The following is a 19,892-nucleotide window of genomic DNA, read 5'->3' as shown; positions in this document are numbered from 1 at the left end:
TACCGTGATTTGACCATGTCATCTCAAAGCTATCACTGCCCGGTAACCCAAACCGGGCGTGTCATTGATAAAAACATCCTGAAACTTGTGATAGGTGATCCACAGTCAGACCCAGACTTTTGATGGAAACTGCACACCCTGTTAGAAAACCGATGTATTGCGTAGGTAAGGCAGATGGTATCTTGAGTCACATTGCACTGTCGCAGACAATATTTTACATTTGTCGTGATTTCATGATCGCGTTGATCATTTCTAATTCATCGTTCTAGGCCTTTTACGTTAAAGCAAAACTTAATCAATCACTTCATTCAAATCAAGCCATCGCATCAGTATCTCCCCTTTTTTCTAGACATTTTTCACCTCACGCAATTCAATCATTTCAAATTTCTCACGCGTCGACCATTGCCAGCGCCTCCGCGCAGATAATTCACAACACCCTCCCCCACGTGACCGGCGGCACGCTCAGCATCTGCTACCCTCAAGTAAATAAAGTCTTTGTACTGGCCGCCGTCGGTCACCCTCTGTGGTGCGCAGTGTCGCCGATCGCACTCGTCCATCTCGGCCAGTGTGTAGCGCTGTGATGACACCGGTCTTCCATGTTAACCGGTTGGACTGCTCTCCCTCGACGAGTACTAAGTCACCGATAGCTGCTTCTCGGATCAGCTGTCTGTGTTGGAAATCTCTCAGATTTCTCAGGTATTCTCTCTGCCAGCGTCTCCAAAGGTGCACCGCAACTCTAGTCTGGTAACGCCGCCGGCCTCGGAGATCGTCCTCCTCTTCCTCTGCTCCTCCCAGTGGACACCTTAGGAAGTCGGCAGGTCTGAGCGGCTGCTGGTCACTCGGGTCGTCAGTGACGGCTGTCAGAGGGCGCTGGTTGATAGCGCTCTCGATCTGGCAGAGAACTGTCTCGAGCTCTTCCCTACCGAGAAGGGCACTGCCAAGTGTTCTGCGGAGGGCAGCCTTGGTTAGTCCAACCAACCGCTCCCAAAAGCCCCCCCACCAGGGGGCTCGCTCAACAATGAAGTGCCAGCTCACGCCCTCAGTCGCTAAAACCTTAGCCGCTCCCTTGAAGTTTTTTGCGTTGTCGCTCAACACACTTCTGGGCTTTCCTCTGCGGGCTGCAAATCTGCGGTAAGCCTGGATGAAGTCCTCGGTCCCCTGTGACGAAACTAGCTCTAGATGGAGCGCGCGCGTAACCGCACACGTGAATACCACAAAATACAGCCTTGAAGCTTGATGACCTGCTCCCCCACGGACCAGCAGTGGTCCTCCAAGGTCCACACCGATGTGACTAAAGGGTTGTGAGGGGCGAGTCCTGGTGCTTGGTAGAGGTGCTACCACTTGGCCAAGAGGTTGTGCACGGAAAATCAGGCACCTTTGACAGCTTCGTAACACTGACCGGACCACCTGGCGGCCTCGCAGAATCCAATATCTGTCCCTGAGCGCACTCAACACCTGCTGCACGCCGGCATGGCACAGCCGCAGATGAGTGTCTTCAACGAGTAGCTGTACTAGTCGGTGATCCGACGGCAGAATGATGGGGTGCTTCTCTTCATCATTCAGAAGGGCCTCTTGGAGACGACCCTCTTTCTTCAGTATACCGTTCTCTAGTCTGGCACCAAGACTATGCAGGCGCGACTTTGGAGACAGCGGCTGTCCCTTTCTCAGCGCTGACACGTCTTCATGGAACTTTGATTGCGCAGCTTTGATCCAGTATTCCAACGCGCCTTCTACCTCTTCGGCCACCAGTGGTCCCGTTTTCCTGTCTTGTCTGCCGTCTTGTCTGCAGTTGTGTACCCATCTCAGTACCCAAGCTGTCACGTTGAGTAAACGTTTCAAGGAGCCGTAGCCGACCGGATCAAAGAGCTGCTGCGTTCCAGAACTGTCACTAAGTACCACCAGAGCTTGCTTCCTTTCTTCCAGCTGACACTGTGATGGTTCGGGCTCAGAATCCCTTTTCTGGGGCCATTGTGACTCGTGCTGTCTGAGCCACTCTGGTCCGTGCAACCAGAGGTCACCGTTCAGGCGGTCCGCTGACGTACCTCGGGAGGGCAGGTCCGCCGGGTTCTCGTTTCCGGGGCAGTGTCCCCATTCCTCTGCGGCGGTCAGCTCTTGTAGCTCCTGCACGCGATTCCTCACGTACACGCCCCATCTATCCGCGTCGCTGTTGATCCAGCTGAGAGCCACCATGGAGTCTGTCCATAGGAAGCTTTTCTGGGGTGGCACAGTTAGCTGTTTCTTCACATAGGCTAGAAGCCGTGCGCCGATCAGAGCTGCCGTAAGCTCGAGCCTTGGAATGGTGATTTCTTGACTCGGCGAAAGACGTGACTTGCTGATGAGCAAGTAGGTACTTGCACACTGCTCCGAATGCTCACTTCTGATGTAGAGGACGGCTGCATAGGCTTCTTTACTTGCATCACAGAATACGTGAATCTGGTACGGTCTCTCGGCCAGCGCACAGTTTCTAGGAATGGAAAACTTTCCCAAAGTGCGGAGTTCACGGAGCCACTTTCTCCACTGGCACTGGACGGCACTAGGAAGAGCTTCATCCCATCCCTTGCCCTCCTTCCAGAGTGCTTTGAGCATCATCTTAGCCCGCACCGACACAGGATTCAGGAGTCCCAGTGGGTCATAGAATCTCGCCGTAATCTTCAGGATGCTCCTCTTTGTCTCTGGCAGACAACTTCCAAGTTGAGCCAGCTGATCAGTTTCAACCACTAGATGATCTGTGGTTGGGGCCCAGCTCACTCCGAGCACCTTTCGTTCGCTGTTTGAGCAGTTGGCTAGCTCCTGGGGGTCAGTTGGCTGGAAGCTGGTAGTCCATTTTGTCATATTCATCTGAGCTTCACTGAATATTTGGACTGTCCTTTCCTTCACACAGCGTGCTTCTTCCTCTGAAGCAACGCTAGTGATTAAATCATCACAGTAGATGTCCCTGATGAGTCGGTCAACCAGTTCAGGATCGGAACGCTTAAAATGTGTGAGGTGCTGCCTTAGCGTCGCCTGCAGCAAGAACGGCGAGGCATTCACCCCGAACAGGACTCTTTTCATCCTGTAGGTGGTCGGCTTGAGGTCGCACGCCTTCTCCCTCCAGAGGAACCTGGTGACATCACGATCACTAGGGTGGAGTGACAGCTGCAGGAAGGCTTTCTCAAGGTCAGCAGTGAGACCGATGTTGTTTGAGCGGAACCTCAGTAACACACCCGTAAGGTCGGCAATAAGATTGGGACCTGCTCGGATGAAGTCGTTGAGTGCCTTCGGATGACCAGCGGCGGCGTCGAAGACCACGCGTATTTTTCCCTTCTTGTAGACTGCGTGGTGCGGCAACACATGGACTGGTCCGTCTGGCTCCAGTGGTACTCGCTCTGCATGGCCGGCCTCCAGATAGTTCTGAATGGCATCATCATACTCCTGCAGGCGTCCAGTTTTCCTCAAAGCGGCTTCACAGGCTTCTAGCCGAATTACAGCGTGTTTTTCGTTGGTTGGCAGACCCTGCGCTCCCCCCTCTTTCCATGGCCATCGGTTTTCGTAGCGCCCATCAGGTAGACGAGTGCACGTTTCTTGGAAGTGTTTCAGCGCCTGTTCATTCTCTTCCGATTCTTTGTTTGTCCCGCTTACTCCATCTGAACCGATTCCAATGCCTTCTAGACTCCATAGATCCTCAAGCAGACTTCTTGTGTCGGCACGGATGAAGTTGACTGCTGCAGCTGGGGCCGCACCCACGTGTTCCGAATGTACCCGTCCAGCGAGGATCCATCCGAAAATAGAGCCCATTGCTACCGGCCCTGCTGGACCAACCTTCATTCTTCCGTCGACAATGTTTTGAAAGTAGTCTAGTCCGATCAGGATATCCACGTCTCGACTATCGTGTTCTCCTGGTGGTTCCGCCAGCTTGAGTCCGGTAAGGTGTGGATACGCTTTTAGGTCGGAGGTCACGATGGTCGGGGGTGCGGCACATATCTCTGGCACCTCGTAGGCGGTTAGTACGATGCCCGATTGAGCTTCAGCTCTCAGGCTTAGCTGTACTCTGTTGGTCAAACATTGTGTTGTCTTGCTTCCTCCAAAGGTTTCAACTTTCAAATGTTCACTGCTTAGAACACGACATCCAAGCTCGCGAGCTACTGCCGTTCTAATGAACGTTTGGTTGCTACCTGAGTCAAGCATGATTCGAACTGTTTTTTCACTAAGCTCGCCAGTTGCCCTCACCTGTGCGGTCTGCATCAGGACTTTGCTCCGCTTAGCCGTGCTAGCTGCTGTCACAGTGACGTTGCTTTCAGTGCCCGCTGGTTCTACAGAAATAGCTGCTGAGGTGGCGGCATTGCTAGCGGTTCCAGCTGAGTCACCACATAGGAGCACAGAATGCCTTCCGCTACACTTAGTGCATCGTGGCTTGCCAGCAGAGCACTCCGACGCTCGATGTCCGTTCTCCAAGCACCAGTAACAGGCGCCCACGCGTCTTAACCGGTCACGTCTCTCCGCGATGGTCCAGTTTCTGGCCTTCCGGCAGTCTTCTGCGGGGTGCGGGTACTCGCAAAAGGTACAGCGTGGTGGTGACTCCTGGCGAGAAGCTCTTAGGGCAGTGGCGGAACCGAAGGGGCTCGCGCGTCTCTCCGGCAGACTTCTGTCTGCCGCTGAGGCAGCTGCCGTGGTTTTGCATAGACTGTGAAACGAGCGTCCGTGTGCTTCTGTATAGGTCCGCGTATACTCAGCCAGTTCTGTCAGCTCATTAACCCTCGCCCGCACATGGGGGGGGGGGGTGGTTGCCACACACCCCCCCCCCCAGGTAGTCTTTCTGCTCTGCACTCAACATTTTTAGAGCTAGAAGGCTGATTTTTCGTATAGCTGCTCCTCTATCCTTTCTTGATGTCCACTGAAAATTTCAAGTTTCTGTGACCTTTGGTTTCGGAGATATGACCTTGTTTTTCAGGTCATGTCATGACCCAAATGGCCAATTCTCGACATCTTGCGTTGGCTATGGGCCTTGTGAGCTTTTGACACCTTGATTTCGGCCTTTTTTACCAGTCTTACCTCCCACCCATCATGGAACATGTTGTTCGACGATGTACAGATGTCAAGGTCAAGGTCAAGGTCAACCTAGGTCATCTAAGATAATTGCGTTTTAGGCAAGCGGAATTTACTTTTTGTGAAGTTTTTTGACTGCATTTTTGGTAAAAGCTTCTCAGATCATGATTTCATGTAATATGGACCCATAAACAATCGGTGCACACATCAGTATACACACAGACACACACAGACATACAAACACATATAATTGACCTTGACCTAACTTGACCTGAAATGACCTCAGCAGCAAAAACCTGGTCGGGTAGTGTGAGAAAGAGGTTCTAGCTGGCTTGGCACCAGAAAACGGCATCGTTATCGGTATATGATGAGCAGCGCACTTGATACCCAACGGTGACCCAAAACAGCAACATTTTTTAGTTTGACCTGACCTGGAAGGTCAATGACTGACCTGAGAAGGTAAAACTGGGTATCATTGGATTCGTCTCTTCCCAAAGAATCTTTTTGGTCTTTACCGCTAAGCTCTATCTCCAACAGGAACGAAATGGCGCGGGGGGGTGGCAACCACCCCCCCCCCATGTGCGTTCTAGGATGGGAAAATGGCATGTGCGGGCGAGGGTTAACACCCTTTTCCTTCAGGTACACCTCCAATTGTTTTGGGCAACACTCAAAAAACTGTTCTAGGATTAAAAGATCTCGCAAGGCATTGTAAGAGTGCTCGGTGTCGGTTAAGTCAACCCAGCGAGTGGCGTAGCGATTCCATGACGGCTTTTCGTCCAGCAGATTTTCGTCGGACAATTTTTCCTCCGCAGATTTTCGTCCGACTTTTTTTCGTCTCGCATTTTTTCGTCTGTACATTTTTTCGTCTGTGCATTTTTTCGTCTGTACATTTTTTCGTCTGTACATTTTTTCGTCCGGACATTTTTTCGTTCGTATATTTTTTCGTCTGTGCGTTTTTTCGTCCGGACATTTTTTCGTCTACAATTTTAACGTAACCTAACCTAACCTAACCTAACCTAACCTAACCTAACCTAACCTAACCTAACCTAACCTTACCTAACCTTACCTACTGATGTTTGCCTACCGGGGGATAAGGAAAAAGTTACTTGCATGAATAGATTGCAAGCAATGGTAAGTCAAATATTTTTAGGTTAAGTGGTTATGCATCAGGCTTCAGGCCTTCGGCCTGAAGCCAGATACACAACACCACTTAACCTAAAAATATTTGACTTACCATTGCCTGTAATCTCTCCTAAGGCATTGCCTTCGGCACTGCACTGCTTCGCCCCGAGTATCATTATGACGTCATTTGCCTCACAGTTGAATAGCATTGTAGTATGTTTTCACTCAACCTTGGATGCACAGACGAAAAAATGTCCGGACGAAAATATGTACAGACGAAAAAATATACGAACGAAAAAATGTCCGGACGAAAAAATGTACAGACGAAAAAATGCACAGACGAAAAAATGTACAGACGAAAAAATGCGAGACGAAAAAAAGTCGGACGAAAATCTGCGGACGAAAAACTGTCCGACGAAAAAATGTCAGACGAAATTTTGTCCGGACACGGGCGTAGCTGTTCAGCCGGGTGATAAACTGCGCTGGAGTTTCGTTAAGTTCGGGTCTCGCGTCACGCAGTTTTTTACGGTAGCCTTCGCCTGTCAGGCCATACCTGTTCAGTAGAGCCGTCTTAAGAATATCATAATCATCGGCATCCTCCCTGCTTAGCCGTGAGTATGTGTCAAGTGCTTGGCCAGTAAGTAACGCGCTTAAATTTGCAGCCCAGTCTTCGCGAGGCCACTGATTTATCTCAGCAATCCTTTCGAATCTGCTAAGATAACTGTCCATGTCGTCCTTGCTGTCTTCAAATGTCGGCATTCTGGGTCTTTTTGCCACTAACCTGACGTCGGTGTTTCTGCTGTGCTGGCTTTCCCTGTCAGCTTCAATTCTCATTCGTTCCATTTCAAGTTCATGTTGTCGCCTTTTTTCGGATTCCTTTTCTTGTCGTTCACGTTCACGTTCACGCTCCTCTCTTCTTTCTTCTCTATCTACTTGCTTCTCAGCAAACTGCAGTGCTTCTGCACCGGACAACCCCTGCCTTACGGCGATCTCTATATAATGTTCCATGTCCTGTCACGGTCGCCAGAAATGTTAGAAAACCGATGTATTGCGTAGGTAAGGCAGATGGTATCTTGAGTCACATTGCACTGTCGCAGACAATATTTTACATTTGTCGTGATTTCATGATCGCGTTGATCATTTCTAATTCATCGTTCTAGGCCTTTTACGTTAAAGCAAAACTTAATCAATCACTTCATTCAAATCAAGCCATCGCATCAGTATCTCCCCTTTTTTCTAGACATTTTTCACCTCACGCAATTCAATCATTTCAAATTTCTCACGCGTCGACCATTGCCAGCGCCTCCGCGCAGATAATTCACAACACACCCGAAACCAGTGTTCTAAAATTGGATTTTGGTTGGGTGTGACGATGAAAGAAAAATCCCAGGACGAGGAAAAGGAAGTAAATAACTATAGTATTTTCGGACAAGGGCGTAACACGACCCTAATGATGGGAAAACAGCAGCATTGCTAAAAATGTATTTGTGTCAACTGTATAAACATTAAAATTGGCACGCCGGCATCAACACTCCACGCCACTCGGTAACAGCATACTGGGTGCAACATGTTAATACAATGAATTATGAAGATGAGATACAGCATATGAGCACCAGCGGCGCGCCGGTAGTGCCTCTCGTTAAAGCCCGGCGCGTGCCACTGTAACACACGCCCGCGCCCCTGAAGGCTCTCAGCCCCGACTAGCAGAGCAAGCACTAATAAAGCAGACGTACCCTGCGTCTCCAACTCCTGTCTAGCTACCCCATGCCCTGTTCATGCAGCCTTCTCGCTCCCAGCTCCAGAAAACCCGCCGTCGCTATTTCTAATCTCGCATTTTGAAACCCTATTTGCATATCCTTATTGCTTAGCGTGCTGAGCAGATGTCGCATGTTTAGCAAATATCTAACTCCGAAATCACGTTGCATTTGTCCAGAACGCTAAGCAGGTGTTGCTAACGCCGCGCGCCGATAGATGTCGCTACAGTTCGTCGTGGAGCGCGGCACCGAAGTCCGTGGCCTGTGAGCCCACAAATAGATCGTACTTGTCGAGAATTTCCTCCTTGCTGAGCACTCCGTCCCGGTTGACGTCCGCCTCGTGGATCAGATGCTGGCTCTCCGACACGGAGTGGTCGTAGTCATCCGGCATGATCCAGGCCTTCACCTGCGGCAAACGGACGGACGGGCCAATCAGATGGGATGCCAGACAGGCGACAACCGGGTGACAGCGGGTGTAAAACGGGGAGCGAGTCCATTAAGATGAAGCTGGTCTTGATCTTGACCGAACCAACATGCAGCGAGCTGAAAATCAAATCACAAAACTTTCCTAAAACGTATGCAACAAATCTTCATAGCTTAACTTATTCCTCTTTTCGGGCTTGATAAATTCGTGGTATTCGTTGTTTTGTTGAAGTGAATATTGGCTTGACGAGCACGACAATAGTTAGACGGTGTATAAATAGCGTGACGGGTACAACATAACACAACTCTGCTGGTGGACAGGCAGCAGTTTTATCCTAGGATTCAAACCCTGCAACAAACGACGATATCCGAGCGTGTAGCATCCGCTTACCTCGTCAAAGTCGAGGTAGCCGTCTCCATTGGCGTCACGGATACTTTTGAACGTCTCCCGCTCGTGCTGGACCCACTCTGGCTCATCTCCCTCCGACTCGTCGTACATATCGCCTGGGAACACAACGGAAGGCTGTCAGGGCGGCGTGCGAGCACGGTGGAGCAGTGGAAGGAGCATGGGTACTCGGTAGCACGTCGAGCGGTGGATGTGCCACTAATTCCTAAAGAACTTAGGGATTCAACACAGACCACCTCAGATGGATTGGAAGGGGGTGGGTAGGTTCCTTTCCACAGCATGGCACAAGCATATGATTGTTCACTTCATCGTCCAGCGTTCTTGCACCGATTCATTAGATTTATGAACGCAAGTAACGTCGTAAGAGAGCTGCTGAGCCGTGCCCCGTCGGTCCATCTCCAATCCGTAAAGATGGCTCCACACTCACCAATGTACTCATCGACGGAGATTTTGCCGTCTCCGTCGACGTCGATATCCTCGATGGTTTCCTTGACGACCACGTCCTTCATGTGTTCGGCCTCCTCCGGGTGGAGGAACGTGCTGAACTCGTGGCGCGTGAGCTTGCCATCCTTGTCCTGGCGGTGGAGACAAGAGAATGCGTCAGCGTCAACCAGTTACGACACACACGTTACGACCGATGACTTATCATCAGCAGACGTCACACACCGAATAGGGATAAGTCAAATGCCGTGGCAGCGTCCTACCTATTGACGAATTTTAACGACATATTGCAACAGTAGAAACTACTCACTGCTGACAGTTCATTCTGATTGTAACGAGAGGCTCATTTCGGACGTTCCGGAATCCTAGCCCCACGCCCTGCCCTTTGCCCATCCAGTCAACCACACCAAGCACTGCATGCCGTTAATCGCCCCCTGCTCCCGTTACCGTCTTTACTCCATCCGGGCCGGTTACCTGATCGGCGGCGTCCCAGCGGCGCCGGTCCCGGTCAATCATCTTCTTGTAGTCGGCCGCCTCGGCGCCGTCTTCCTCAGCCTCTCCGATGAAGCCGTACGTGGTCTGCTGGTAGTCGTCCCACGAGATGTGGTCCTTGTCCTGGCTGGCGGCCGGCGCCTGCGCCTAGAAGGGATGGGAGGGAGATGGTCAGTACTCGTACGACAGAACGAAAGAAGCCAAGTTGAAGGTTGTAAATAAGTCCATCGCATTGCACTGAAAATAAGTAGGTACGCTAAGACAGAGGTCAACACCGCGATCTCTGACATAACAAGGCGACAGTGATGACCTCTTCTACAAGAAGGTGACCTCTCCCGGGGCGCGAGCAGCACCCGACTGACCTCCCACTGTCGCTGCACCTCCTCCTCCAGGTACTTGCTCTGCGCCTTCTTGATCCAGTCGATCAGCTCCTGCTCCGTGATCTCGCCGTCACCGTTTGTGTCGATCTTGTCCACAATGGCGCTGTGAAACGGCACGAATAAACAGCGCTCAGGTCACCGAAAGATTTTCTGAGTTTATCATTGCTCAGTGGATAGATAAGTGATAGATAAGCGACAAATGAAAACAAAAGATTTCCTTGACTGACGTGGTTACTCGGTACGGGTATGTGAATGAGGACTTTAAGCTGAATACTTACGCGAGCCGCTCCTTGCTCTCCTCCGGGGTGAGGTTGCCGAACTCGCTGGCCTCGTCGCCCAGGAAAGCGTCGTGGTCGTAGTCCACGTTGTGCTCATCGCCCTCAAAGTGATCCTCGTCACTCAGTTTCTGTCGAAAGCCATCAAACACATCACATTATACTTGGAATTAACTCAGAGTAAATGTGATCTTGATGGTAACGCAGGAATGCAATAATTCATTCACACCATTCTTAACAAAGCAATAAAATATTTTGTAGCTTACCTTTTCTTTAACTCTCCCACCATGTTCATTGCCAGCAACAATAACGAAAAAGGCCATGCATAGCCAGGCAACCACTGTGAACTTCATCATGTTTCTGTGGGAAAACAAGCACGAATCATTATGGTCAGCAGCTATTGTCATGTGCTTTCTTAATGCCAACAAAATGTTAATATCTATAATAAATACTTGACCCTCTCACCTAAAGGGGGTCAAACAAACCTCCCTCGGTTTTTCACGAATAACTCGCGCAAAAAAACGGCCGAGCACGGCGAAACTTTCAGCACCCTCGAGTTGATCAATTTTACACATACCCCGAAAATTTCATGACCGTGAACCTAAGGACATTTGACCTGTGACCTATTTCTAGAGATCATGTATGGCCGGAATCGGGATTAGGTGTATGTCGGATCACATTAGGTATCTATTCTGAGCCTGAGCGTTTCCAGTCTTTTTGTGGTTTTAATCGTTCAAGCATGTGAAATGATGTTGGTGATGGTCCTGTGCATTATGGTGGGTCTCAAGGTCACATGCAGGTCAGGCCAAGGTCACTGACCTAATGACCTTAAGTGACCTTGGTTCACTTTTATATCTCTCATTTTTCTAGAGTACTTCTTTTAGCTGATTTTGAATTTAACACTCATTTGAACATTCACAAAGTAGTGCTGGTGCCTTCATAACATGTTTCTAACATGCTACAAAACTGTCAGTGCCTGGTGGTTGACACCTAGGTACTATGGACAGGCAGCAGGTTGCCTACTGGTTGAGCTGACCTGACCTGGCCTGGCCTAAAGGCATGAAGACATCACCTGTGACCAAAACTAACATGAAATTCTTGATCAGCACCCCAAAAAACATGACAACCTCACTTTATGAAGCTCTACCAGGTTTTGATTTCCTGACTTTTGGGTCATTAATCTGACCCGGGAGGTCAACCAATGACTAAGGTTCTTAAAATTGGGTATTATTGTCTTCCTTTTATCACGGACTCACAGGCAACACAAAGGCAACACATGCTTGTTAGTTGTTTTACCACAACGCTTTAGCTTGATCAAGGACTGAACGGCAAGGGCCAAGGGGCCAACAAATGGACCTCTGTATATGTTAGCAACTGGCAAAACATCAATATGGGCAAGAGCTGAGGGTGGAATCTGAAAACAGGGCGCTGGAGGGCATATAAGTTACTTGATAACCGTGAAATTATCCACCTTTTGATGCCTTGAATATACAGGTTGTCACGTGACAATTTCAAGAGCCCTGATCAAATTGCCCTAGGAGCTCTGTTTTCAGATACCACTGGCTGAGACCCCTCCCCCAAGTTGGGAAGTGTTGGGAATAATGGGAATATTAGGAACCTTTTCGCCTTTTACTTCAGCCTTCAGGGAAGCGCATGCCTGAGCCACCCACAGCAGCTGTATCAAACGCTTCCCTTCTGAATTCGCCAGTGTTTCAGTTCAATATTATATTATAAATGTGCATGGATTAAACATGGATAATAGTAGGTAAATACTATAAATACCTACCGGCCGGCGAAGAACAACACAGAGGAAGGGGACGGGACAATCAAAATCGGTCACTCCTCTTCGTAAGCAAATGACGAATAAGTTATGTTCAATGACAACTTCTGATGCAGAAGCTGCCAACTATGAGCCAATGAACGACAGAGGATGCAAACCATGGGCAAACTGTGCTTTGCTGATTGGTCAAACTCCTGATCGACAGCGCGAATGACAGACTTCGAACGCCACTGAATTATCGCCACGTAAGAACTGACGCAACAGCGGCACGAAGGGGACTTATCATTGCTACCATATGAAGTGAAAGAAAGGAATTAGTACTTTGTCGAAGCATTTTACAGTCGCCCCGGTTAGGTTGGCGCCCTAACTCTTCAACAACAACAACAACAACGGTTAGGTTGGGTTAGGTAAAGTAATCTTGGGTTAGGTTAGGTCACGTTAGGTAAGCTTGGGTCAGGCTAGATTAGGTGCTGTTATTCCTGTTTGAAGTGCACGTTTTTTAATGAGGTACTGATCCTACGAACAATTTTCTAGGGCAGGGGTCGGCAAATGGTGGGGCATGCCCCCTTTGGGGGTAATGGAGCCCTTTCGGTGGGGGTAATGAGGGATTCTGAGAAAACCTATCTTTTTAGAGTTTGTGGCTCCATTGATGAAACCATCGTGACTGTTGCATCCCAAGATTAGCCCAGGTCAAAGGCAAAGCACACATTGATTAGATACCGATTTTCACGTACTGCTCGCCTCACCATCTCACCGCGGCTCCGTACAGCCGTACAAAAGCACCTGCAATTTTTAACCGTCGCTCGTCTGTTGGCGTTTTCTCAGCCGCTAACGTAAGGGGAAGGAGTCGATCGGACCCCCGCGGCCTCTCGGACTCTGAGATGGAGCTGTGCATAAAAAACGGGCGTATTACCCGTGACTATAGGAAGCCGCTGCTGCCCATTTTTAAGGTCCTTGGTCATTTCGTCTCATTCAGGAGGTCAAATGTCGAGAAAATCAGGACCCGCTATAACTTCTTGAAGTGATATTTTATGGCTCAAGATGATCTCCAGAAAAAGCTCATAAGCCAATGATCATTATGGGTCCAGAGGCCAGTTTTACCGACAGAAAAATAGCCGCCTGCCGGAATTTTTCGCCTAAAGACCGCTTCACATAAGGAGCGTAAACGGTAAAGCCCTATCCACTTACATGCTCATCGCGCTTACGATGTATGTGAAGCGGTTTTTAGGCAAAAACTCCGGCAGGCGGCTATTTTTCTGTTGGTAAAACTGGCCCTCAGGTTTTCCCCGGCAGGTAAAGAAAAAAAGATTGGCTCGAGGGTACAATTTGGTCGTGATCCAACGGCTTTTACGTGAGCTTTTAACGAAAAACCACCCGCCGCCCCTATATGTACGAGGGTTAAATGGGATATATTAAATGCTTTGTGGAGGAAGTGTCATGTTTTAAATTTGATGCATCGGGAATGCAGAAATACCCAAAGAGTTCCAGAAAGGTAGGCATGGAATTTCAGTAAACTTGGTTGTGTCAGCAATTGGGTCTGGTAGGTGGGGGTAATGGCCCTGCCTGGCGCCTAAAAAGGGGGCACAACCCCGAATGACCTGCCGACCACTGTTCTAGGGTGATGTATGGTTTGTGATATTCGTAAGCTACTGGCTCTTTACTACATACCTGTCCAGTGTCCAATATATCTATATCTGAATAGATTGATCCCGCATGGTGAACGATCCATTGCAGTCATCTTACAATTCGCCGACGAATTCTCAGACAGGAAAAAGGGAGACCAAGGCGATGTGGAAAGAGCAAGATGTTCTGCTACGGTATCTACATGATCACTTCTGACGTAGCTGACATTGCACTTAACGACAACTCTTGACGACAGCTCAATCATTTAGGAAGAAAAGAGAACAGTTCCCGCCCACGGACTTCGGCACGAAGCTCTCCGTCTCGATGTACCCCCAGGTGTTCGCCTTGGTTCCTGGCACCGCACCATACCGTGTTCACTGTATGCGCCAAACACAACACAGTCTCATGATGAATGCATTATAGACCAGGCTCTAGTACACGGACGGGTACAACAATCTACAAAATGTTTGTTATTAAAACCTCCAGACTCGTGCCAGACGCGACTGAGGTAAATGATAAGAGAACCGCGAGACAGGGACACGGTAGTTGCCACGTCTAACGCTGACCAAACACAATGCGAGGCGATTACGAACAGCGGGCAGGCAGGCACGGGCGCGCGCCCACGACTGCGACAAGCTCCATACACCACAACACAACCGGCCGGGGCACCGGCAGCGGCACGGCCAGTGGCGCCGTACAAAACACAGGGGCGGCGCGTCTCGCGCCGGATAGCCCGACAATCCGTCGGCCAGCGCGGCGGACCACAGCGAGCGACTGGCTCGGGCCGCGCGGGGTCCTCCCAGGGTCCTCTCGGCCTCCACCGGCCGCATTGGCACGTACCGTACGCGCCGGGCGCGCCACGTGCGCCGCCGTGTCACGCACTATCACATGGCCGTCTCTGTGTCCGAGGGTAGTCCGAGGCCGCGCGGCGGCTGGCAGTGAGCGGCAGTTTTGATTGGCGGCGTGCGCGCGCGGTCTCACTTTCTCCGTTTGTCAGTGTGCGGGCGCGGCGGGCGGCCGCCTCAGGCCTTGACCTGCAGCTCTGGCAGTCCGTTGGACGCCTCCGAGTGCCTGTCACTCTCCGAGAGGCTGCTCGTGTCGCCGGTGGAGGCGCCCGACGCCACGGCCGCCGCCGACTTGGCCTTGGCGCGGAACTCGGTGATGATGACGGTCACGTCGTTGATGGTGACCGCCTGGTGTGTCGGCTGACTGCGGTCCACGCCGCGCAGCCGCGACAGCCTGCCGGGACAACACGGGCGGCAGGTGAGCGTCAGTGATACATGGAGATAGGAGAGAGCAGTGTGGCTAAATTCATTTTACGTTAGGGGGAGGGTGTAGAAAAAGGCCGGAAAGGATGTCATTATTTTCATAAAACTTGACTTCGGCCCTTTTTAAGCACCGTTTTCATATATGTCACCATGTAGAGATATAAATGAGGTAGAAATATTAAATATTGATACATTTTCTGATATTCGGGATGTCAAATGGTTTTTTTAAGTCGGCTCATATATTTGAACATTTTGGTTATTCGAATGGTTGTCTTGATGTCTGGTGTGAGTTTGCAAGGTTCGTGTTTCTCCTGCTCCTAGACGTTTGGGTCCGAGGTTATATTATAAGTTGTGACTGCGGTGAGGATGTATTCATTTATATTTTTAGGATGTCATTATACTTTTCATTATGGATGGATTTCCCGTCAGCATTACAATTTTGGACACACTGGGAGAGAGAGTCACTGATACACGGAAAGCAGCATCACTGATTCATGAACAGGTCGAGCATTACTGGGTTACGGACAGGAGCATCACTGATTCAAGGACGGGAATGTCACTGATAAACGAACATGAGCGTTAATGACTCGAAACGATGTTATATTAAAAAGGTGGCTAATGAAGCTTGAAATAATAAAACACCACTTAAAATTATGCTATTCTACAGCATCACTGTGCACAAGGTGCATATGCAGACTTTGATGGTGATGATGCCAAACCAATTTATATTTCATCACTGGTACTTGATGTGAGATCACAGATAAGTGTATCATGCTTGAAACTTTTAATCATCAGATTTTCAATGATGGCACAACATTCATTGCCATTTGTTTCTATTAACAGCTATGTTAACTTACACAGCTACTAGCAACCCAGACATCAGTCTAAGCATTTCTTTAAAACTCACCCCTTGAGTGTTTTCCCATCCTTCTTGTCAAGCCGCTTGGCCTTTGGAATGGGAGGAGTGTAAGTTTGAACTTGCTGGATGTCCTGGTTAAGACGTGGTTTCCTGTAAAAAAGGCATGCTTTACACACCAACAATCAACATTGACAGTGATATCAAGCTCATAAATCCAGCCATTCTGGATAAACAAGGGCAACCCTTGCACATACTCCCAAGGTAGGTAGGTACCCAACCTGTGACACATATAATTGCTTTGTTCCAACTTCCATTGGTGCCCACCTATATGCCAACTTACACAATCCAGTCCTTGAACACTTAGGTAGGTAGATACTCAAATGCTGTTTTGTTACTTTAATAATAGAGTGCATCAGTGCATACTGCTATACCGGTTACATCCAATGATAAATAGGCAAAATTTTATTCAAAGAAATTACCCACTACATATGTAACATTTATGCTACTGATATATGGTTAGCAACGAGCGCACCAGTGCACTAGCAAGTAGGTATACCTTGTAGATGTGCCCTTCCTGACATCACACATTAGACATTTAAAGGCCTCGGCAGTGTTCTTGTATGTGCACACGCTGCAGTCCCAGGAGTTGTCGTCAACAGGCTTAGGTGCTCGCTTGGTTCGTTTTCTGCAAAATATAGAAGTCATCAAACAATTTGCTATAACAAACTTCAAAGTATAGGGACGTGGTGTAATAATTATCATCTGGGATGTCTCACCAAAATAATTACCAGAGCAACAAAACCAGATACATTATGATCTTTAATTTAAGTTGACGTATCTTGTTTGATAGACCCTGATTAACACATACATTTTTAAGCTATCATGAGCAACTTTTGATTTAAATTCGATTATGTGGCATGGAAAACATCATGCCATCTATCTGATTAAATGGAAAATGAATTTCTAAAAAGGTATAATAAGCAATGAACAAATAAATATCATTTTGCAATGATGTGAGGATATGTTAGGAAGAACAAGTATTTGTAAAAGCAGAAGTAAGATAAGCAGCTGACAACTAAATATTTGACTACTTGCAAATTCAAAGATAAAATCGGCTAGAACGAAATTCAGCCACTTGGACCAGGCAAATGTGAATAAAACTTTACATTTAACGCCCTAGCATAGAACAAAGGGTGCGCCTCATTCGTCTTCAACAGACTTAGAACTCACCCAGCCGGGCTTTCCCTTCGGTCCATGTTTCATACGGTAAAACTTCAGGGTCTACACGAACATCCTAAGATAATTTGAAAGCGACGGCCGAAAAAAATCGCTCTGATGGGTCTGATGCGGCCCAGCGCACCACACAGAAAGACAAACGAAGAAAGTGAAAACAAACAAACGAATCAAGGATAGGTAAATATTTTCTGAAGTAGAAACGATATTTAGAAAGCATCACCTAAATGACGTCATAAAGTTCTTGAGAAGAAACTCAAAAGTCTGAATGCGCGGAGATGTGCAGAAACAGATCATTTATGTAGGGGAAGGTGGGGTAAGACCGGCCCCCGCCGAAGTTAGTTGGTAGCACCGCTGCTCCACGGCGTACATTTCCTACCAGCCCATAGGGTTTACATGTTAAATGGCCTGTTTTCGGCGAGCGATATCTCGGTCAACCTTTGAAGGAATCAATAGTTCTTAGTCTCAAATGATAGATCGATGAATTTTCTTTCGACAATTCCTCTGCCATTTTTCACGAAACCCAGCCGATCTTCTACGGCGTACAGGGTAAAGATTTCTCTGCACGCCAGCACCCGCGATCCGCCTCTCCGAGCGTCGGTTCGCCGTCCGCGGTAGCGCAGTCGGTAGCGTATCGGGCTACAGATCCGAGGGTCGTGAGTTCGAATCCTGGGAGCGCCGCGCGATTTTGGCTAGAATTAAATGAAGTAGAATCTTGAATGTTTGCATAATCAATTATTAATAGCTAATTGAATGTATCGGCCCACTCACAGTGTATATAAATACAGTGGCGGCAAATGCGCTTGGTCACGTGACCAAATCTGCACGTGCGGTTGTGGCGAGGGCACTTCCCGAAACTCTGGTGCCAACGGCCTCGCGGCGCCCATAGAGAATACATGGGGCCTTTTCTTTTCAGACCTATCGTGTCTAAACCAAGCCATTTAGTGCAAGGATACGACTGGTTTGAGATTCAGTCGTCTTTTGGCTATAAGTCGGCAAAAGAAATGTATTTTTATCGGCAAAATTCGCAAAGTACCAGGTGGTTTTCCGATACCCTGCACGCCTCCTAACCCCCGGCGGCCGACCGGAGGAGTCAGTAGCGCTCCACTCACGACTTTTGGCGATAGCTCAAAACACCTTATAGCTAGAGGGCTGCTATTTGGCACACCTTATCTTTGCTTCCATACGCATCTTTGGAAACCAATCTCGGATTTCTCCTAGAGGTCACATGAGGTCAGGCCGATCGCGTGACGTCACCATTACAAGTCAGTGGAGAAAATATGGAAACTGTAATTTTGACGCCGAGAATGATCTACAGTCTACACCTAGCTCAAGCACATGGAATCGCAATTTCATGCATTTCTTGCAATGTCCAATGCTTCACTTTTGCATCTTTAACCTAGCGCGACGTCATATATGACGTCACAAAGAAAGGTCACAAGTTTTTTCGTCAATAACTCCTGATTAAATTGAACTGGCAAGTCGGAAAAGTTGCCAATAGACTCAGGAAGACCTACCGAATCGAATGATATACGATATAACCTCCTCCGACCAACTTTGTGACCTGAGTGCCTCTGACCTGGCTTTGACCCGATGTGAACACCTTATGTTGACCCCACCCAAACAAAAGTGTACCATTTTGACGCACCGGAGCATGACAAACATGGTGGTACTAAAATCGCGACTCTGCGCCGTTTTTTTTTTTTGGCAAAGTTATTTCTCAAAACCCCAAATCGTATTTTGGCCCTCGGGGCACTTGGCCTGACCCTCAGAGGCCACCAGCTGACCTGGGACTTTTGAACCGTGCATCAATCGCTGCGTCCCCTCACCCCTGTCCCGTAAAGGCACACATGCTTGTTTTTCCCGCTCGAGGCTAGCTCAATTAGGGCGAGGGAGTCGTACCCGCCCACTCTTGCGGTAGGTATGTAAAAAAACTAAGAAGTCTGGTGATGATTGATGCAAGATTCTTACAGATAATGGTAGATGAAGGTAGGACATAAGTTATTAAAGATAAGTGAAACAAATTTGCAGCCCTCAGTAGCCTTGACTTATGCATTAAGAGTTATAGAACCATAGGCGGCGGAACGGGGAGGGCACCGGGGCACCGTGCCCCCTTTAATTTTGGCATTTTAACATTAGCCCTATGGGCGTTGCATGGAAAGAATCGGACCGAAAGTCGGCAGTGCCTCCGCCGCTACTGTATAGAACAAGTAATCGCCACGCACTTTGAGAATGTGGATCGCTCATGATTGTTCAATACAATACAATACAATACAATACAATACAATACATGCTCAGCTCTTCAGTTTCTACCTATGCCTGCAAACACAATAAAATCAATGGAAGAGTAATAATAGATAAATTGTATTTTATTGATGCTATTCGAAGTTTCAATGGTAACTATGTCACCGATGATTCAATATTATTTGCACGGTATCATTTACCACCACACGTCAAATATTTAGTATCTAAAATAATGCAGTAAAATAAGCTGCGCCACGTCTGTCGACAAAATCTGGTGCCAACTCAAGGTCAAACGGAAAATGTGGTCACGTGACCAATGTCCGGCAGCTGGGCCCACTAATCGGCCCTTAAAAATAAGCTGTGCAATTTTGAGCCAAATCTGAGGGGTCCGCGAATGTGCACGCGAATCTGAATGTGAATGTAATGCAACTTTATGCACGTCCCTTAAAACCTGTTATTTAAGAAATTTAAGAAATGATTGTCACGTGCGCGTCACGACTGCCAACCATAAGCGCTACCATATTCTAGATTGAACTAACTTTTTGCTAGTCCCGACCACATATAGTAGGT

The 19,892-nt window shown here is 48.4% G+C and overlaps 2 protein-coding genes across 3 annotated transcripts; both read right to left on the bottom strand.

Annotated features, from left to right (window-relative positions):
* Positions 1 to 7,610: 7,610 nt before the first annotated feature.
* On the bottom strand, positions 7,611 to 12,162 carry LOC122387658 (calumenin-like). Of its 2 annotated transcripts, none has more exons than XM_043378031.1 (8): positions 12,102 to 12,162; positions 10,582 to 10,675; positions 10,319 to 10,446; positions 10,023 to 10,143; positions 9,643 to 9,807; positions 9,155 to 9,302; positions 8,713 to 8,825; positions 7,611 to 8,304 (listed from the first exon to the last, which is right to left on the bottom strand). In XM_043378031.1, exons 2-8 carry the CDS (start codon positions 10,669 to 10,671, stop codon positions 8,122 to 8,124), a joined length of 948 nt encoding a protein of 315 aa, XP_043233966.1. In that variant the 5' UTR covers positions 10,672 to 10,675; positions 12,102 to 12,162; the 3' UTR covers positions 7,611 to 8,121. The 2 variants fall into 2 exon arrangements, with proteins under 2 accessions (XP_043233966.1, XP_043233967.1); XM_043378032.1 differs by having other exon boundaries at positions 12,098 to 12,110.
* Positions 12,163 to 14,116: 1,954 nt separating this feature from the next.
* On the bottom strand, positions 14,117 to 17,336 carry LOC122387657 (YY1-associated factor 2-like). Its single transcript, XM_043378030.1, has 4 exons — positions 17,076 to 17,336; positions 16,402 to 16,530; positions 15,894 to 15,995; positions 14,117 to 14,957 (listed from the first exon to the last, which is right to left on the bottom strand). The coding sequence occupies exons 1-4, from the start codon at positions 17,099 to 17,101 to the stop codon at positions 14,741 to 14,743; spliced, it is 474 nt and encodes a 157-aa protein (XP_043233965.1). The 5' UTR covers positions 17,102 to 17,336; the 3' UTR covers positions 14,117 to 14,740.
* Positions 17,337 to 19,892: the final 2,556 nt, after the last annotated feature.

This window comes from Amphibalanus amphitrite, unplaced genomic scaffold, assembly GCF_019059575.1.
Source record: "Amphibalanus amphitrite isolate SeventyFive unplaced genomic scaffold, NRLGWU_Aamphi_draft 000294F_arrow, whole genome shotgun sequence".
Lineage (NCBI taxonomy): Eukaryota > Metazoa > Arthropoda > Thecostraca > Balanomorpha > Balanidae > Amphibalanus > Amphibalanus amphitrite.
This window is presented reverse-complemented; position numbering and strand designations above follow the sequence as displayed.